At 32.6% G+C, this 20147-nt stretch overlaps 1 protein-coding gene across 2 annotated transcripts in view; it reads right to left on the bottom strand.

Annotated features, from left to right (window-relative positions):
• Positions 1–203: 203 nt before the first annotated feature.
• Positions 204–20147, bottom strand: part of LOC129807676 (ATP-binding cassette sub-family G member 1) — a 29501-nt gene continuing 9557 nt past the window's right edge. For both annotated transcript variants that reach the window (XM_055857111.1, XM_055857110.1), the window contains 5 exons: positions 12234–12351; positions 10138–10327; positions 5956–6946; positions 5796–5896; positions 204–1452 (listed from right to left, as the gene is read on the bottom strand). In XM_055857111.1, coding sequence (XP_055713086.1) covers positions 952–1452; positions 5796–5896; positions 5956–6946; positions 10138–10327; positions 12234–12351 — 1901 coding nt within the window. In that variant the 3' untranslated portion in view covers positions 204–951. The remainder of the gene's footprint in view (positions 1453–5795; positions 5897–5955; positions 6947–10137; positions 10328–12233; positions 12352–20147) is intronic.

Here is a 20147-nt window from a genome sequence, read left to right as displayed (position 1 = left end):
AGCGATAGACAAACACGCTTCCGGGACAATTTATTCGACTTTTTGATGGTATCGACACATAAAATTATGCAAAAGGTATAGATTATTTTGTAATTTGAATTCATTGCCTCTACTTTTTGACTGTCGATGATGCAATTCACATAGAAATTGTCTAATTATTTATGTGTAAAATTGTTTTTTTGGAGTTGTGACGAAAAAGGCAGTTTCAATTTTTAATAAATCTTTATTGATCTATTTTTTTTAATTATCATCCTCCCTGCACATTCTGCCACGTATTTCAAAAATACAAAAAAATAATGTGACTAAATTAAAAATAAAAAAAAAAAAAACAAAATTGGCCCCTCTATCATAAATTAGTAAATGTTTTCGTTACTTTAAAAACATTTCTTAATTATCCAATCTTTCCACTGTTATATTTTTTTCACCTTCAAAAAAAGCTTGAACATATTATAAAAAATTCTTAAGAGTAAAGCCCTTTTGCCATTTTGAAGAATAGTGTGTTGCTTGTAATGATAGAGTCCACCTATATGCGAACTCTATTTGCAATTCTCGCAAATTGAAGTTATTGGCAAGTCATGAAAAAAGTTTCCCTCTTCAATTTATTTAATTTTCTTTTATTATAAAGGATCGCACACTGTTGAATGTAATCACAGCCCTTCAATTCAAATTATTCATTTTATTTGTTATCTTCTTTTATAAATTTTCTACTTTGTACCACTAAACCTGTTTTCAAACCAAATCACTTTGGACTAATCTTGCCTGAAGTTTGTGGAACAGTTTTATTTGTTTTTTTTTTATTGCAAAAGAGTGTTAATGTGTCCTTCATCTTAAATAAGTACTTAATAATTCTAACAATTGCGCTTTTTTTTGTGTTAAAGAGAGTAGCTAAAGACGATGATTTGACCTGATTTAGTTGGGCTCAGCCCAAAAAATTCCCATAGAGAGTTATGTCTATCGTGCTGTTCTTAGCTTCCATCTCAGGAAGAGGAAAGCAGCTACCCTGAGCACCGTAAAGATCACCAAAAGAGCCACAATGTCCAATGTGAAGTTGGCATCGAGCATGTCCAATTCTTCCAGTGTCGTTGTGGGTGATTTGAAGTGGCAGTAGGTCTGGTAGCACTTGAGTTTCTCGCGATTGTAGCCGTAGGTCGCCAGAGCTGTTCCCTCAAAACCGTAGCGGATATAGGAGAGGTAGGTGATCCACCTTAGGTAGACAGGAATGGCGTCGAAACTGACAAAGAATCCGGAAAACAGGAGGAAAGGCACTGACATAACTGGAGCCAGGAATACACCATTCTGGACATTCATTGCAGCCCCTACCACAAGACCCACGCTCTGAGCCACGAAAGATATCAAAAGGCACGATGTCAGGAACATTGAGAACCTAAACATCTCAAATGGCTGCGAGGTGAAGTAGTAGACAATCGATACGTAGATCACACAAAAGATGGCCTATTTCGAAAAGAAACAAAAAAGTTAGTTTAATTGAGAAGTTTAAAATAGAAGTCGGTTTTTTTTAAGACATAACTAGTTTCAATCGATTCTAACAGTTTTGCGGAATAGAAAACCTATGCGATTTATAGAGTCTAAACTTTCAAATCAAAGCAATTAGTATACCAAGTCTGACTATCTTTCTAAATGGATGCAAATAATCAATCTATAAAGAAAGAATAAAGGACAGTAATATTGTAACTTTGAACCATCAGGTATATACTCTATAAGCTTTAAGAAAACAAGGTCGACCCGGCCTAGCATATTATGGATTGACGAAGTACAGTAGACTCTCACTAAATCGGCTCTTTTTCAATCGGGCGAAAAATTTTGTTGATAATTTTCACGTTTAATTTATAAAGCTAATTCGCTCAAATTCGCTGTAGTTCTTCCTATTTTATCCTGATTCTTTATAATTGAGCGCTTTTTGTGGAATTTTACAAAGGCTTTGACGCCCAAATCTATCGATAAACCAGATAACATTTTGCCCCAAATGCCCAATTGAGAGAGTCTACTGTAGACCTGGACACCAGCTTATTTTAGGGTTTCGGAATTATTATATAAATCCTACCGACCATTTTTGGTCGTCTTTCTTAGCGTTCTCGGTCAAATAACAAATCGCGATACTTAGTTACTCAAAAATTTTTTTTTGGAAAAGGCGAATCAAATTTAAACACTGAAAAATATATTACATATTTTAAGAAATTCATAAAGTTTCATAGTGATATTTTACCGTTAAAAATATGTGTTGATTTTGAAAAGTTCTTAAACCTGTCAATTTGCCGGATCTTGGTCGGTTTAGTGTTAAAGAACAATGGAGTATTACAAGTTGTAACGATGATCGATTCTAAGTCAGGCCATGACCAGAAATTGCTACTTATTCCGGTTAAGTAACTAAATTAAGTTTTTCAATATTCAAATGAACTTTATAGTTTCTTTTAATAAATGATAAAAACATTATTAAAAATCTAATTCTGAAGAAATGCTGTCGTAACAAGAATGCTTAAAATCAAACTACATATAACTCTTCTGGTCTTTAACCCCAATATTGGGTTCTACTTTATCTGTTCTATAGGATTTTCGAATCAGCAATTCTAGAATGAACGTGCGAGAGGACAATCTTCATATTAATTGGACGTCAGATGGTTGTAAATATTCATATGACAAAAAAGAATCAAAAAGGAGGAAGGTAGTATTCGGGATCAGAAGAGAGTGAGTCTCATGTGTTCGATCCTATTGTGGCTTGGCACGGACTGTTAACCGTGTTTTAAAGTATTCTAAAATCGTGAAGATGTTTCAACAATCTACACTCTAAGGGTAACACTGATAAATAAACGTTTATTATTCTGAAAACTCGCCATATTCATAGACTTGGTTTTCTTTTTGAAATAAATAATAACGAGTAATCGTTTAAGGAAAAGTCAAGGACCTTTCATTCATTCGTTCATATTAAACAGATTATCCCTCAGATCGCAGGCATAGTACAATGAACTTAGATCATCCACTTTAGAAAGGTGTTCGGATCGGAGTCGATCCCAAGACAACCCAAGGCGAGATCCAGAATTTAATTCAGTCACCTTGACCCAGATCTGCTCCGAGGTTGCTTCCTTTTTAGAGGTTTGCGGAATCTTTATCTTCGGTAATTTTTGTTTTCTGGAAACTTTGTCTTTGGAAATCTTGTCTTTCATATATTTTAAACAAGTATATTTTATTAAATAAAAGAATGATATTACAATGGTGTTTTTTGAAGTTTTTAGTTTCGTCCTTCAGGGCAAAGGGAAATTTTCCATGTTTTGGGAAGTTTTTAGTTTCGTCCTTTGAGCCAAAGGGAAATACTTGTGTTTTGGGAAGTCTTTAGTTTCGTCCTTTGGGACAAAGGGAAATTTTCTGTTTTTGGAAGGTTTTTAGTATCGTCCTTTGGGGCAAAGGAAAATTCTTGTATTTTGGGAAGTTTATAGTTTCGTCCTTTGGGGCAAAGGGAAATTCTGGTGTTTTGGAAAGTTTTTAGTTTCGTCCTTTGGGGCAAAGGGAAATTTTCTGTTTTTGGGAAGTTTTTAGTTTCTCTTTTGGGGCAAAGGGAAATTTTCTGTGTTTTGGGAAGTTTCTAGTTTCGTCCTTTGGGGCAAATGGAAATTTTATGAGATAAGGGAAATTTTTGGAAAGTTATGAAATATACTTGTGCAAAATATGTTACAGACAAAATTTACGAAAACTATGCAAAATGTATGAAAGACAAGATTTCCAAAGACGAAGTTTCCAAAAAACAAAAATTACCGAAGACAAAGATTCCTAAGACAAACTGGGAAAAACAAAAGTGTAAAAAACAAAATGGAAAAAACGAAGATTCCCGATCCCCTTTTTATAATAGTTTAAAGTGCCGTTGTTGTCGTGGTAGGTTTGCCAAACCTGTTGTCATTTTTTGGCAAGTAGAGTATGTTTCACAGTACTACACACAGTATGCAAGCCTTAGGCCATAAGTTTAGTATTCACTAAGGACTTCTTAAAGACGCAAAGAAGTTGATAGGTGCCTGTAGTTATGTTCAATGAAACTATTGCCGGTTCTTAGAACCAACTACAGCCATTCCCTATTCGCCACCTGAAACGCGCACGAAGGGTACCCTGATCGCACGGAGAGTCAAAGGCCTTTACGATTGAACTTCATATCTAAAGAAAATTAAGCTTATCAAGCCTCGGACTAATAAATACTATGACGAGGCAAGGAGTTACTGGTTTTATTGCAAATTTTAAGAAAACTATTACAACGATTATAACCAACTCCTAAATAATTTTTAATCCTTGTTTTTTCTCAATTTGTAAATAATTTATCAAAATAGATCCAACTTTATTTTAAATTAGGACAAGCATTGGGTTCAGTCCAAATTTGTAGTTTTTCTATAAGGTTTCTCTGAAGTTATCTTAAATGTAACTAAATTTCTGTTATCATAGGGGGAACTGGGGCAGTAGTAATCTGGGGTAGTTGTGAACACTGTGATTTTTTTCAATAATTTTAAGACTCCAGAGGATAAAACCCATAAGCATTCATAGATACCATGGGGATGTATGTCCACAGATGAATTGGTCAATATAATCCTAATACTTTAAAAATAAAAATCGTTTTTCCTGAAAATGTTGATATTTCAATTATTTTGGTCATTTTTATTTCCACCTGGAAATTAAAAACTGTGTAGAATAATCGAAATGTAGCAATATCAGTTCTTTCCTACATCTTTTAGGATTATATTTATGCATTTACTAGAGAAATTCATATTCTCATTTTTTTGAAAGAATTAATAATTGGTCAGAAAACAGCATTTGGGGTAGATGTAAACAGGCAATTTCAATTTCACAAAATGAGTAGGTAAAAGAGCGGGAAATTGACCTTCATGCGAAATATCTAATTTATTGACTACGTAAAATATTCGTGGCGCTGTGTTCAATAAAAAGTCACATGATGTCAAAATATGGGGAAAATCCATTGAAAAATGTCTTTGATATGCATGCTTTTAGTTTTTTTGCTATTTTAATTATTCTTTGTAAAAAGTGTCGTGATTTTTTGAAAAATATACAGTTTTTATATATCTCTTAAGTAATTAAAATAATCGAAAGTGGTGCAAAGTTAATTTCAAGGGTGGGAAAAAAGGTGTTTACATCCTCCCCAGAAAGTGGTTACTTCTACCCCAAGTATTTTGTGAAAAGAGAAAAATGCACAGTGACACAAATTTTATTTTTATGGAAAACTCAATTGTTTTCCAGCATCCGCATTACCCTCGACGAATTGCCTATACCAAAGGGTAAAACATGAGCTAAGAAATATTTTCCAAAAAATCACGGTGTCCTTGGAAAATCACCTCAAATTCGCATCTATCGAAAATGGTTACATGTGCCCCAGTCTCCCCTACATGCCCTGTATCACAAGAAAACATAAACCAGTAGGAAAGAAATGTGCCAAAGAGCTCGTAAAAGTAATCCGATAAGAAATTATTGAGATTTATCAGGGCGCATTAAAATGTTTGCGATGTATTAAAAACACATAAAAGTCGTCTCCGTGACCTCTGACTTGTGATCGCACCATTTACTTCCTCATTGTTTTACGCAATTACAGGGTTTGAAACGTTTGAAAAAAAAATGATATTGTCACATTGGACTGATCTCTATGATCATCTCGGAATTTTGTTTTAAGATTTATGATAAGTCGCGCAATGCGTAATTTATTCAATAAATGGAGTATAGAGGTATAGTGGACTCGGACATCGACTATGCTTAGTAACTATGGGTAAATATTTCTATGGAGTGACTCAGCTTACCTGGAATGGAATGTCCGAGATCGTGATGGCCATGTAATAGGATCGTAAAGAATACCACCGGTTGAAGTTCTCTTTGAGAAGAACAGGCATTTCTAGAGGGACTGAAGAGAGAACAGGCTGTTAGATTTAGGGTGAACTAGGGTTATGTTTAAGGTCTTACATGATAAGATAGTGATGGTCATTGAGGTGTACATGAGGAATAGCATGTTGAAAAAGAGGAATCCCAGGTTACTGAGCACCTTGGCACCATCATTGCCAATATCGTAGTAGAGAGCACCAATAAGGAATCCCACCATGACATGAGCGAACAATCGAAGGTACATCAACGTCCAGTCACGCCTGCTGAACAGGAGGGTCCTCTTCAGCACAACCCAGAATTGGTGAAACATGGTTGTAGCGTATCTTGCAGGATTCTCCGTAGCTTCCAACATCTCATCCGGAAGCAATGCTGAATTGACGTCCAGTTCTTTGTCGATGTCAATGGGAATGGATACGGTGGTATTCTCTTTGGCGATGTCATTGTTGATGGTGGCCTTGATGACACCATTGCCGTTCGCATTGAGATTATCTGCGAACTTCTCACCAACATTCTGCACATCATTCTTGTCGACGACCTTCTTCGTGTGAACCTTGACCAAGGCACTTGAAGCATCATTCTTCTTGTCAATGAAATCCAGTTCTGTCCTGATATCTCTCTTCCCATTGAGGATACCGTTGACCAGTTTCCTCGTGTGATCTCCGTGCTCTCCACAAGACACCTCAATCACGTAACTGGCTGGATTGTGGTAGCTCGGACACTCAAGACCAAGAGTACTGAGGAAAGGTACCAGCTGCTTGGTACTGCCCTGATAGACGCACTGTCCATCAGCAAGTGTGTACAGTTGATCAAACATCTCAAACAATCTAGCAGAGGGCTGGTGAATCGTGCAGATGATAGTCCTTCCACCACGAGCCAACATCTTCAGCAGATTTATGCACTGGAAGCAGGTAGAGCTGTCCAGGCCACTTGTGGGTTCGTCGAAAAACATCACGGGCGGATTGTTGACCAATTCAAGGGCAATGGACAAGCGCTTCTTCTGACCACCAGACAGATTCCTCGTCATCGTGGTGCGGTGCTCCTGAAGACCCAGCGTATCCAGAATTTCGCGTATCTGCAATATGAAACATTTCTTAGTCATCAATGTTTACAAAGTACAAATAATTACTTTTCTTTTGACTTTCTGAGTGAACTTCAAACAAATCTTTATGTTTTCTGAAGAAAAGCTTCTTGTGCTCTTTGGATTTTTTTTTTGGTATTTGTCAGTGGTTCAGCAAATACACTAAAAAGTGTTAATTTGACACTCAATTTCCAGCAAATTCAGTTAGTAGAGTACCGATAAATGCATTAGAAATTATTATTATAGGCCCTATATTATTGCGTTTCAATTCGAGAGAATTTTTTAATAAATATGTACACTAGTTAAAATCGATTTTTTAATATGTTTGCTCTATCATAAGCAAATACAAATTTAGCAATTTGTTTTAAATAATCTTTAAATATTTATATCGGAAAATTCAGAATATAACTATAGGATAAACATAACATAATTTATATTTGAGAAAACTTAAAATCTTTCAAACGGTACGACTTTTTCGTATTTGAAAAATTCTATTTTTAAAAAATCAAAGAAAAAAATCTAAAAATAGAAAAAAACCAGTATCATTATTTTGATATTAATTAAAACAAAATAGTTAATCTTATTTGCGAACCTGATACACATTATTTAATTGGATGAAGGACTGGCGTGATATGTTTAGATAGGGGACTTTCCAGTGTTGGCTAGGGGATTTCAAGTCACCTCACAAAGAAAAACACTTCTTCAATTTTTCCCGGAGCTTTCGGTCCTGGATATGGACCTTTTTCAGTGGTTGATCGCTATCAATACACATTATGTATGACATCTTAGGCATTACGTGGCCCTCAGATTTAAGGAATTGATCAGCAGTTTAATTTTGTTATTTCAATGTTAACAATATAAGGCATAATCTTTTAAATCGAAATAATTTTAATGTAATCAAAATTCACATTGCTTTCATTCTTAAATTTTTCTTAGACTTTTGAATGCCCATAATTTTATATTTGACTGAAGAAAATTAAGTTTTTACTGCTGATTTTTTTTAAAATTTAGCCTCAGCTAAGAGCTCATAAGGTGTAAAAATGTAATTACAGAATCACAATACAGTCATTTCGGGTGACTTTACAATATTATGTCAGTAAGATTTTCATTAATTCTAGCATTATTTTCATTAATTCTTATGTTGTAAAATGGTATTTGATAGTCTTTCTAATTTTTTATAAGTACTTGAAGTAAATACTTGAATAAAAATCATTTAATTGTATGGAAATTTAAGATAAAAACGCCTGAGATTCACAGAGTACCGTGGTCTCCACTTTGGTTACACGTTTGTGTCTTCCATTTTGAATAACTGCAGAAAAAACTCATTCGATTGAGTTGTAATTTTAGTATGTTTCAGCTGATATCAAGGCCTTTGTGAGAATATAAACATAATGCAACCTAGGTTAAACGATTGCCTAGACACAAGGGTTACAAGTCAAAAATTTAGACACCCTATGGAGAGCTTCCTTTATAGAAACCATCGTCGAAAAGACAGTGCTTTCTTTAGGTGACTAGGTCTAACAAACGAAGAAAAAGAAAAGTAATGTTTTAACAAAAAGATAAAAAAAGATAAATTAACTTTTTGTGTATTTATTTTTTTTTTTAATTTTGGAACAGTAAATAAATATTTAATGATTTGTAAGACATTACGTTTAGGCCTCAAATATTTGAGATTAAAAATTAAAGACTGCGGAAATATGAATATTCCTATATTTTAAGTTTTGACTCTCTGAATCTAAGAAATTGTTTGACCTAGATCGGAAGACAGATATGTTCTGAAAAGGTTTTGCCATCACCTACAACATACTAAAATTTCAGCCTAATTGGTTGAGTTTTAGATTTTGTATCTCGTGCGTCTTAGTTGTAGATGTGTAGTCCTTTATTGTCACATATATTAGAAATTGTTGATTTTTTAATATTTATTAAAAAGTACAAAATCACCCGCACCGTATCTCAAATGCAAGACTTTTTCTTGATTTTTTTACCATGGTGAAATTTTATAAAATAGTATAAACTAGTATTAGTAATATAATTAATAATTTTACCCGTTAACCTTCCTCCTTTCATTTTCACTATGTTACTTTTAAAGAAAAAAGCTGAAAAATAGAGAGAAAAGAGCAAAGTTACCCGCAACGACGATATCGGTAATAACTAATACTCTATAATAGTAAAAATATAAAAAAAATCAAAATATTTAAAATAGAAAATATTCTTAACGAAAGTCGCGATCTAAAATTTAATGAACTTAATTAAGAAAGTATTATATTCCCGTTTTTTGCATAACATTAATATTTTAAGTTTTAATTATACTTTATACTTATACTATAAAAGTAATTTATAGATGTATTACTTTTTCACTTAACTTTTTCGTCTTTTTAGGGACTATGAATTCCCATAAAGAAATTTTTTGAGCTGTTTAAAATTATAAAAACCTGTTTCTTGTGGATAATTGTAAAGTAAAACTAGATCGAAATTTATTTAGATGGTTTTTGCTAGCATCTTGCTAAATCTTCAAATACTTTTTAAAAACATTTTTTTTCTAAGCAATTTTTTTCAAACCTTACAGTTTATTTTATTTTTTCAAATTTTTCACTTCCTTTAAAACCAAGTAATATGCCTTCACTCTATAAGTGTAGAAGAAGTGAAATAGATATATAAGACCTATTTTATGTTAATCTTCCTCAAGCTTCTAAATTTGAAGTCTTACTACCAAGTTCTTTTGCGTCAAAATAAAATCTTGTTTGCGATAGATGTCCTGTTGAAGATCTAAACCTTTGAAAAAAGTAAAGCTGAATGAAATAAGCTTGCTTGTTGTCTTACCGTTCGGAAAGAGTTCACCTTCCAAAACATTATACGGTTTCTTAAAGCTTTTTTACCTTCCTTTCTATGCAAAATCTGAATATTTTTCAATTTTTAATATTTCATATTGATCCATAACAATATTTCTTAAATCTGCAAATCAAATAGCTTTGGACTCAAGGTGTCTTAGGATTTAATTATTTCTCTAAAAAATGTCTTAATCAATTAAGTAATGAATATATTTTATTGATCATAATAATATAATTTTTAATTACTGCCGCAATTTGAGATTAATTCACAACAACGTCTTAAAACGACAGTAAAATCATATTCCATTTGCACAAAATAAGTCTTATTAATTTAACTTGCTAATAACAGAAACTTACCACAAGGTTTTTCTCTGTTTTGGGCTTCTTGGAGCTGAGTTTCAAGTTCGCGGCCACTGTCATGGCTTCCTCAACTGTAAGATTGGCATGAAGTTGATTGTCCTGCATGATGTAAGCTGAGTATTTTCTAAACAAGCTCAAATTCCTCTCCTTCCCATTCATCGTAATTGACCCCTCGATATTTGTGGTTCTGAAATTAAATCCGATTTTTATTGCATTTTGAGTCACTAGAGTGCCTGGTCAAAAGTCGCAAATGGCTTTGTATGTGAAGGACAAGAAGCTCATCGACGACAGAATTCCAGGGCGATCAAAGTTCAAGCCTTACTATCGGAAATGTGACGTTACGCATGTTCTTTGTTACGAGGCGGAATGGAGTTAGTCACAAGAGATAAGGGGTAGTGGCTGCTCGAGCAAAACAACCAGGGAGTTTTATTTGAGGGCGATAGAGGTTGTGTCACAGTGTTGAACGTTCCTGATAACGAAACTCATCGTGTTTTTATCGACATGCCTCTTTTTTGTGTCCAAAGAACAAGCGGAATTTTCAATTAAATACCCAAGAAGCAAAGTACAATAGTGGCAGAATTAATAAAAGATTTTTAATTTTCATATTTAAAGGCTCAGAAAGAAGTCTTATTAAATAATAAGAGTTATTATAAGTACAAAATTTATTCATAAAAATCATTGACACAAAATAAGAAATGTTGCACAAAACGCTCCAGAATAGAATGAGATATTGAAGTTTATTCATAACTGATTAAAATGGTATTAATAATAGTTTATGAGCAAACTGCTTCTGTGTATTACAATATGGAAAATAGCCCTATAAACCATGTAATCTCTCATGAAAAAATAAGCCACGCCCCTCAAAAAAACTTTTAATGTTAATTAATGTTCTTCAATTTTTATTTTTTAATAACTAACAATAAATTTTGATGGATTTACGAGAAAAAGGATAACAAAAACAAATTTAGTTGATTTTAGTTTCCAAAGGAGGCGTGGCTAAAACAAAAAAAGGTAGGGCTAATTGAACCTTGAGTAATATTTAAAAAAATACGTAGAAGGTACAGAAAAGATATTTTAAAAAAACCTAAGATGGAGGGTTTAGTGAAAAACAAAACTACATAGAAAAAATGTTTCATAAAATTGTTTATAAATGTTTGTGGATTCCTACTTTACGAAATGCTCGTACATCGTATGATCTACTAAAAAGTTCGTAAAAGTTTGAACTTTTTTCATAAACTTTTTTCGTAACATGATCACTTGATGAGGATTTTTTGTTCTTGCACAAACATTTGTTCAAAAATTTTTGTTTGTCTGGCGAAAATTTACGAACAAATGACAAAATTTTACAAACATTTTCCTTTGGGAAACAAAAAATGCTCGTCAATTGATACTGTTACGAACAATGTTTATGATAAAGTACAAAATTTTACGAACTTGTTTGCGGGTCACACAACGTACGAGCTTTTCGTAAGTTTTCGTAAGTAGGAATTCACAAAAAAATCTGCCATTTACTCCATATTGCAAATAAATATTTCTTGGGTATTCTCTATGGAACTTTCTTTTGTAAACAACACTCGTATTTGAGTTCAACAAAAGATACTGTGTTATCAAATGAATGGTAAAACAATAATCAAATAATATCAATTCAAAGTTGAATTTTATCTGTAAGTTCTTAGTGTAAAAAAATCTTTCCAAGTACAGGCTAGTATTATATCTTCAGTGCTTATCTTTTTCGACATTTATGACTTTAAACCTTTGCCAGGAAGTCTGTAATTCTTTCCCACAAAATGATTGAAAAGTTTCACTAAACTATCGGATTTATTTTTTTTTTGCAGTCGAGGCAGTTCGAAGGACAAGTTACTTTATGATGTGCGTGAAAATCAAAGTGTTAAGACTGTTGGAAATGCTGATCTCATGAGGAGAAAATCTTCTAGTCATGTAACAAGACTAATCGTCTAATCGTGGGAAAAACTAGCTTTAAATGTCGATATTTATCGCGTTTTTCCATAACGGATAATCATTCAATAGACCGATATTGAGGATGTTTCAGTAGGGTGTTTCAGATGCCATACAAAGGGACAGTATCTACTCACTTGTAGCCAGAGAGAATGTTGAGGAGAGTGCTCTTGCCAGCACCGGACGGACCCATGATAGCTGTAAGCTCCTTCGAACGCAGCCTTCCGCTGACCTCCTTGAGGATGACTTTGGCATCTGTAATGACATACGCACATTAATATCTCCAAGCAGCATATCTAGCAAACATTTTATTGTCACTCTTAAACAATGCATTGAGCCATCAGAAAGAATCAATTATGAGATAGGAGATGCAGTTTGCAATCTAAATGACTAAATGCAGGTGAATGTGTTCGTCTCCCTTGACATGCAAAATGCCAATGGACACGCTAGTCACTCATTTCAACTCACACGGAGCTATTCATTTATTTACACGTAAGAAATAGTGTAATTAATGACTTTTTCAGAGCAGCAAAATAAAGAAAAACGTGGTTTGTAATTATTTCAATTGCGAGATTTGCACACAGTCTGCACGGAATCATTGCAGATTACCTGATAGGCTTTTTTGGTGGATTTCTTGATATCACAAAAAGCCTCCCCAATGAGCTTTAAATACGATTACAATTCGATATTTTGTGTGAAATTCAGGTGTTGATTTTTTGGCAATAAAAGTCTTTGAGATACGAAGAAACAGCACGTCATTCTCGGTAAATTATGCCCCGGAATTTTTAGATTGAGCAAGAAAATGTGGTTAGTATCCCATACTCTCTTGCTCAAAATGTTTCATTATTTGAATTTAAGAAAATTAAAAATGGAAATTATTTTCAAAATTAAAAGTTGCAGAGATTAACAAATCAGCAAAGTTCATTTGCTGAAAAATAGGCTTAAAACCAAAAACTTTAATATAAGGAAGTCTAGTTAAAGACTAAAAAAAAAGAGAAAACTTATAACGTGAATTTTGGGTTCAAATAATTTAAGAATTCCCCGAGCTCACTGTAAGAGCGATATAGTAAAAAGTTCTTTCGATTATTAGGTTTTATACAGGAAAGCTCTATTAAATCCTAGGGGAAGTTGGGCACCTTTGAAATTGGGATTTTGCACCTATGTTTAAATGGAACTGAGCCATATCATAATGTTATTCAGCTTCTCAATTTGTTTGTGTAGCTAAATTATATCACGATAAGGCTCGATTTTATTTAAAAATAGGTGAAAAATTCCAATTTCAAAGGTGCCCCACTTTCAAAACTTCCCCTACTTGGAATAAATGAAAACATTTTCGACAACTAAATTAGCTGTTTGTTTAGTAAAAAATCAAATTGCAATTTAAATCCATGGTCAATAATTCCGATTTGGTAAATAAAAATTATAAAATGATCTTCAAAGTCTTTAAATCTGTTTAATGGCTGATATACACACTAGAAAAAATTATGTACACGCAATTTTTGACAAAAATTGCTCCCAATGTGTAGAGGCCATAACATAATGTAATTTAGAGAGACAAAATTATACAGGATCTAAATTAAATTATGATAAGGCCTAACTTTCTTTACAAATATACGAAAAACTAAAATTTTAATGCAACCCTACTACTTGAAGTAGCCTGACGAGCCTGATCTTTCCAAATAAAAAAAAACTATCAAAAGTAGACACAAATTTCTCTAGTGTGTAGAGGCGATAACCCATATTAAAAGTACCCAGGTGATTCATAACTTCTTATTTTTTTGATAGGGAATTAGAATCTTCTTTAAATCTCCTTATAAGAAGAGTCCCTTCTGAAACGAGTTCTGGACCTTTTTTTTGAAAAACGTTTCGTTCATACACGTCAATGACTTTGAAAATTGCTTCATTTCCTTTAAATAAATTTTAATACAATGTTAGATATACCGAAGATGGTTTTTCTGGAGAAGAAATCAGAGGGTGTAAGATTAATTGTTTCACGATAGTATCAACAGTCACATTATGTTAAGAATGTCACATTAAATCGTCCAACAATGCGTACGAAAGTCGATATTCACCTAATCGAAATACAGATACAGGTTATTGATACTATCAATTGGACAGTATCGTAAAGATATCATTCCAAATATCATTGTTTCGAAGTTAAACAGAATTTTCTTCAGAATGCTACTTTTATCTTGGAGGATAATGAATTTTGAAATTTTTGATTAATAACTTTTTAACAAGTTTGTATTATTCCATCCGTCTCAACGCTTATTTTGGTGACTTTTAAGAACTGTCGATATTCGTCAGAGGCAAGTTCCTTTATTTTAAATTAAAAAAAATCGAATTTACTTCAGATTTACAGTAGACTCTCTCTCAATCGGGAATATGGGGCGAAATGTCATCCGGTTTATCGATAGATTTGGGCGTCAAAGCCTTTGTAAATTCCACAAAAAGCGCTCAATTATAAAGAATCACGATAAAATAGGAAGAACTACAGCGAATTTGAGCGAATTAGCTTCATAAATAAACGTGAAAATTGTCAACAAAATTTGACGCCCGATTGAAAAAGAGCCGATTGAATGAGAGTCTACTGTACCGACTATTGGTACAGGTCTTCTTGGAGAAAATCTAAATTCTTTTGATTTGTGAAAAGGAGTCTATAGAGAATTCCAGTATATCTAGAAAACAAAAACTAAACTTCAAACAACCAGATTTAGATCAGTTTAGACCCTATTTAAGACACTACAAATTTTTAGAAATTAACAAATATTCGAATTTAATACAATGGCGCTTCACTACGGGATTAAAAACCCTATCATACTTTTGAAAAATAATGTTGCATGTCTCGAAATTAAACTTGCAAGCAGACCCAATTCCTCCATATCATGAAGCTCCGGATTATTATTTATTAAAAATCAAAAATATACATTTTTAAACAGTCATTGTAGTTCTTAGAACTTTGGCTTATAATCTGTTGTTGATTTTAATATTAAACAAACAACACAATAAATTTTAAAGTTCCACATTGAAAGCAGCATTTTTCTGTTTTTAAAATATTTATTTTTATTGAACGCGTGTTTGAGATCTGTAATTTCCAAGCAACTTCAAAGGTGAGAAGGTGAGAAATTCATGGTAAATCATAAAATAATCAAGTATGGATTTTTAATATATTCTCTATGTCATATAAAGTAACATTACAAGGAATCATTTAAAATATAATTTTCCATTTTTGCTGAATGCGAACATTGTCTGCGATATGTAGATTTTTTCCCAGAAAGATGTATAATGAAATATTAACGAGAGAGTATCGCATGTGACAAATTTATCTACCGAATTCTGCATCTGAGAAGGTTACTCTAAGAGGGAAATTCGAGAAAAGAAAAGCCAGATTATTCCGTGGGAGCTGGAGAATATGAAGATCATTGACATGATCAACTTACTTGCACGATCGGTGTTGATCTTGGTTGTACTCAATCATTCTCTTTGTTTTCCGTGCGCAAAGAAAGACGTTCAATGTCTCATGGGGATATTTTTGTATTATTCAACGAGTGTGAATTATATTTAATACCAGCTTGATTCAATATTTTACTTTGTGCGATAAGCGTTTGATAGAGCATGTGAACCTCATACTGTTGGGCATTCTCATTCAACATGATAAAGCTTATTTTCAACTGCAATTGAATTAGGTTTAATGTCACTTTCTCAACTTTAATTTTTCAATTATGCTCTTGATGCTGCTCTGGCTTATTTAGCCCTTGTTTAATTCCGTCTTGAGCACTAATGCTTCTTTCCTCTTCAGCAAAAGTTCCGGAAATTAACAAATAATTCCACACATTCGCTTTTGGTTTCGAGGAAATAAAACGACACTCGCAACCATGAGTACCTAACAAAATTAGACACATATACTTTTCCATTCGTTGGAATATAAATCCAGTTTAGACATTCAGCAGGTTTTTTTTTGTCTTCCATTTGGGCTTTTACGTCGATAAGAAAATTTTGACGCACTCATCTTAACGTTGAATAATTTTTGTGTAGTGTTTGCAATTTTCTCGTTGACATTGAATAACTTTTTTTGTACTCAAGAAATTTTATTACTTATCTACCTCTGATCTCTTGCGCGAATCTTTCCGGTTTTAAACTTTTTTCTCGCACTTCCTCGAACTTGGGCATCTCTTTGGCTACCTTCATGATGGAACTTGCCAAGCCCCATGGGGCAGACAATCAAAAAATCCATCCGCATTAGCACTGAGCTCGCACAAAATCCAGGAAAGTCAGTGATTGTGCAAAAAAAATTATCGACGAATGAGGTAAAAGAACACAAAATATTCTTGAGCAATAGTCCAGCAATTATTGCATGTTTTAAGTTCTTCGTTTTGCCCCCCATTCGGCCGACAATAGAAAAAATGGTTTTAGTGTTGTTTTGCGACTTATTTCCATGCTATTTTCTCTATTTTTCCTTGTCAAAGTAACTCAAGTGGTCAAAATAACAATCTAAATGCCAAGGTACTTTCACAATAGACATGTGATACAAATTTTTGTAAAACTGTATACGACTAGACAATAAATAAATCATTTGATTTAAATAGATTGAATTTATTTATGCTTTTTGTTAATTATGACAATTTTCCATAAAATTTTATTATGCGGTATTGCAAGATGTATATAAAATAGAATAATGCAATAGTAATAATAAAAATGTTCATTAATTTGCTTCAGGAGTTTCAATTGTTTATTACATCTTTCACAAATCGAAAAGAGTAATTATGAAATATAAGATATAGCATTAATAGCTTTTAAAAACAGAGCTACTTACATAGAATACTATACAGAAACAAATATTTCGCAAAATTGTTCGTAAATGTTTGTGAATTCCCACTGGTGACTCACGAAAGCTCAAAAATCGCTTGACTCACAAAAAAGTTCGTGCAAGTTTGTAATTTCTTACAAAGATTGTTCGTAAGATAATCATTTGACGAGTATTTTTTTACCCTTTTGGAAACATTTTATCGTAAATGTTCGTTAACACACAAAAACACGTTCGTAAAATTTTGTTATTTGTTCGTAAATGTACGTAAAATGTTCGACAGGAAAACAAACATTTACGAATAAATGCTTGTAAAAGTACAAAAAATGCTTGTCAAGTTATCGTGTTACGAACAATATTTGTGAAAAAAGTACAAACTTTTACGAACTTGTTTATGGGTTATACGATTCACGAGCATTTTGTAACTCCCCCATAGGAATTCACAAATATTTACGAACATTTTTACAAAATTTTTTTTCTGTACAACCAAAGCTTTGTAAAGGAATAAAAAATGTTCATTAAGTGATCATATTACAAACAAAGCTTGTGAAAAAGTACAAACTTTTACGAACTTTTTAGTGGGTTGTTACGAGTGAGAATTCACAAACTTTTACGAACAACTTTACGGAATATGTTTCTCTGTGTATTCAAGTTTACTTGATAATAGGCCAGAATAGCCTAGTGCGGAACCTGCTTCAAATGGGAACATATCTAATTCAAACTTATCAGTATGTATAGAATTTTGATTTATCCAATACGTAATGACCACTTTTTTTGAGTAAACTTTAACAGTATGACCAGTATTAAATCCGATATAGAAATTAGTATTTTATTAACTTGACATAATTTACTATGACTTTTCTACTGATCGATTTACAGATGTAGGGGAAAGTACTCTCCCTTCGAACGTTCATGCCTTCGAATAATGTGAATTTTCTTTTAGTTTTCCTAAGAGACTTACGCATTTCTATTAAATATTATTTAGCTTATCATCAATTGTTGATAATTCCGTGATAATTTAGTGTAAATCTCTTTCGAAAAATAAAAGAAATTCACATTATTCGAAGGCATGAACGTTCAAAGAGAGAGCACTTTCCCCTAGGTATAGGGTTTCAGGCTTCGCACACACTATGCCTTCGAACACTCATTATTTTTCTCGAATCTGGCCTAATGACAATTTATTTACAAGCCAAAGTCACACATGTCCTAAAAAATTAATTAACTTTCATTAAATTAAAGAAATGTATGATAAACATAAAATGTTCGAAACCAGAGTATGTGAGACGCTTGAAAGACTTACCTTACAGATTTTTCTCAAGCTTTGCACATAGTTCTAATAATCTTATTTATTTTACATATTTTACGAAACGTGGCATAAAATATTTCAAAAATAGTTATTTTTGTACAAAATTCTCCCGAAAATACAAATTTTAGATGAATCTACTCTGAGTAATAGTGACTACTGCAAAGTAAATTTAATTAAACGTCTATAAAGATCACCCCAAAATGACTCAATTTTTAAAAATTTGAACACTAAACCTACCAAACCCGGTGAAATTTACCGGATTAAATACTTTTTGAAATTAACACATACTTGAAGGGTACAATGTCACTATTAAACTTTATGATTTTCTTAAAATATGCATGTAATATTAGGGGAAAGTACTCTCCCTTCGAACGTTCATGCCTTCGAATAATGTGAATTTTCTTTTAGTTTTCCTAAGAGACTTACGCATTTCTATTAAATATTATTTAGCTTATCATCAATTGTTGATAATTCCGTGATAATTTAGTGTAAATCTCTTTCGAAAAATAAAAGAAATTCACATTATTCGAAGGCATGAACGTTCAAAGGGAGAGCACTTTCCCCTATATATTTTTCTGTTTAAATTTTAATTTTTTCCTCTTTACCAAGAAAAAATTGCTAAGAATCCTACCTACTGATCTGTCATTTGACCGAGCGCGCAAGGAATAATCACCAAAAACGGTCTGTAGGTTTAGTATTAAATGAAAACTCCAGAAAACATAGTTTAATGATGTTCTTATTAGTTTTAAGGGTTATGTGGGGTACGCAAACAACATTTTTCTTTGACATCTTTTTTCAAGATATTAAAAAAATATTTAATTCAAGGTCTTAGTCAAATAAAAGTACAATAATTTTATCATATTTTCTGAAATTTTATTTCAAAATTTTAAAAAATCAGCCGTTGGGAACTGATTTTTGGAAACCTTTTTCGAAGAAAACATACTTATCGGTGGATAAGATTTCTCAAAGAAGATTCATCTGACGTCAAAAAATTAAATATTTTCCGTTAGCTGATGGATTAAACCCGTACAACCCTTTAAGGACGAATGGGATGTCGGTATCCCAAAACTAAAAATTATTTTTTGACTATTTTGAGGACAAAATTACTTTCTATGGTCAAAAAAGTTATTTTTGTTTTTGGGACACCGGTTTCCCACTCGTCCTTAAAGGAATGTTGTACTTTTATATGTTTAACAACTTATGTTAAGATAAAAATTTATTATGTTAAAAAAATAGAGAAAATATGATTTTTGCAGTCTTTTTGACCCATGTAACCCCTTAATGTCTTATAATGTTGAATAAGAAAAATTAAAAATGCTAGTTTTTAGACCTCGTTATACGTAACCCCTTAGTTTTAATCAAACATGTATGTCTATAGCTCCTCACTTCACTAGTGTTTCTCAATTGAGACAAAAATGTAAACAAGCTTTCAAAATACCTTGTCCACACGAGTACCGCGAAAAAATTCCCGCCATAGAGAAAAAAGAGATCCGAATTATTGTGCCTGATTTCAGCCAGGTAATTTCAAGACAGTTTTGCTTTGAAAAAAAAAAAACATCTTAACACGAAACATTTTATGATGAGGAACGTTGTCCAAAAAAAACAGTGCAATAAAAAATTGTAAATTTTATTAAAAGATTGAAAAAGTCTAGGTTTCTTTTTGCTTTTAATTGTTTCTGTGCTTAGTTGCTACTTTGCAGCGTCTTTTCAAGGTGATGCCTGCACACAAGTACATAGTCCCCCCCTATACTTAACATTTTAAGCGCTTAGAGAGCTCTCCTAGAGATAATGATAATCTTTGCAATAATGTGCACTGTGCAAAAATTAGATAGGAAAGATTTTCTTTGTTTCATTGACGATTTCAATTTTTATTGAGTTCTTTCTGTGGCTTTTTTTTATTTTGCTGAAGGTATAATTATGTGGTAATGATGGAAAGTGGCA

The sequence above is a fragment of the Phlebotomus papatasi genome, chromosome 3 (genome assembly GCF_024763615.1).
Source record: "Phlebotomus papatasi isolate M1 chromosome 3, Ppap_2.1, whole genome shotgun sequence".
In the NCBI taxonomy this organism is placed as follows: Eukaryota; Metazoa; Arthropoda; class Insecta; order Diptera; family Psychodidae; genus Phlebotomus; species Phlebotomus papatasi.
This window is presented reverse-complemented; position numbering and strand designations above follow the sequence as displayed.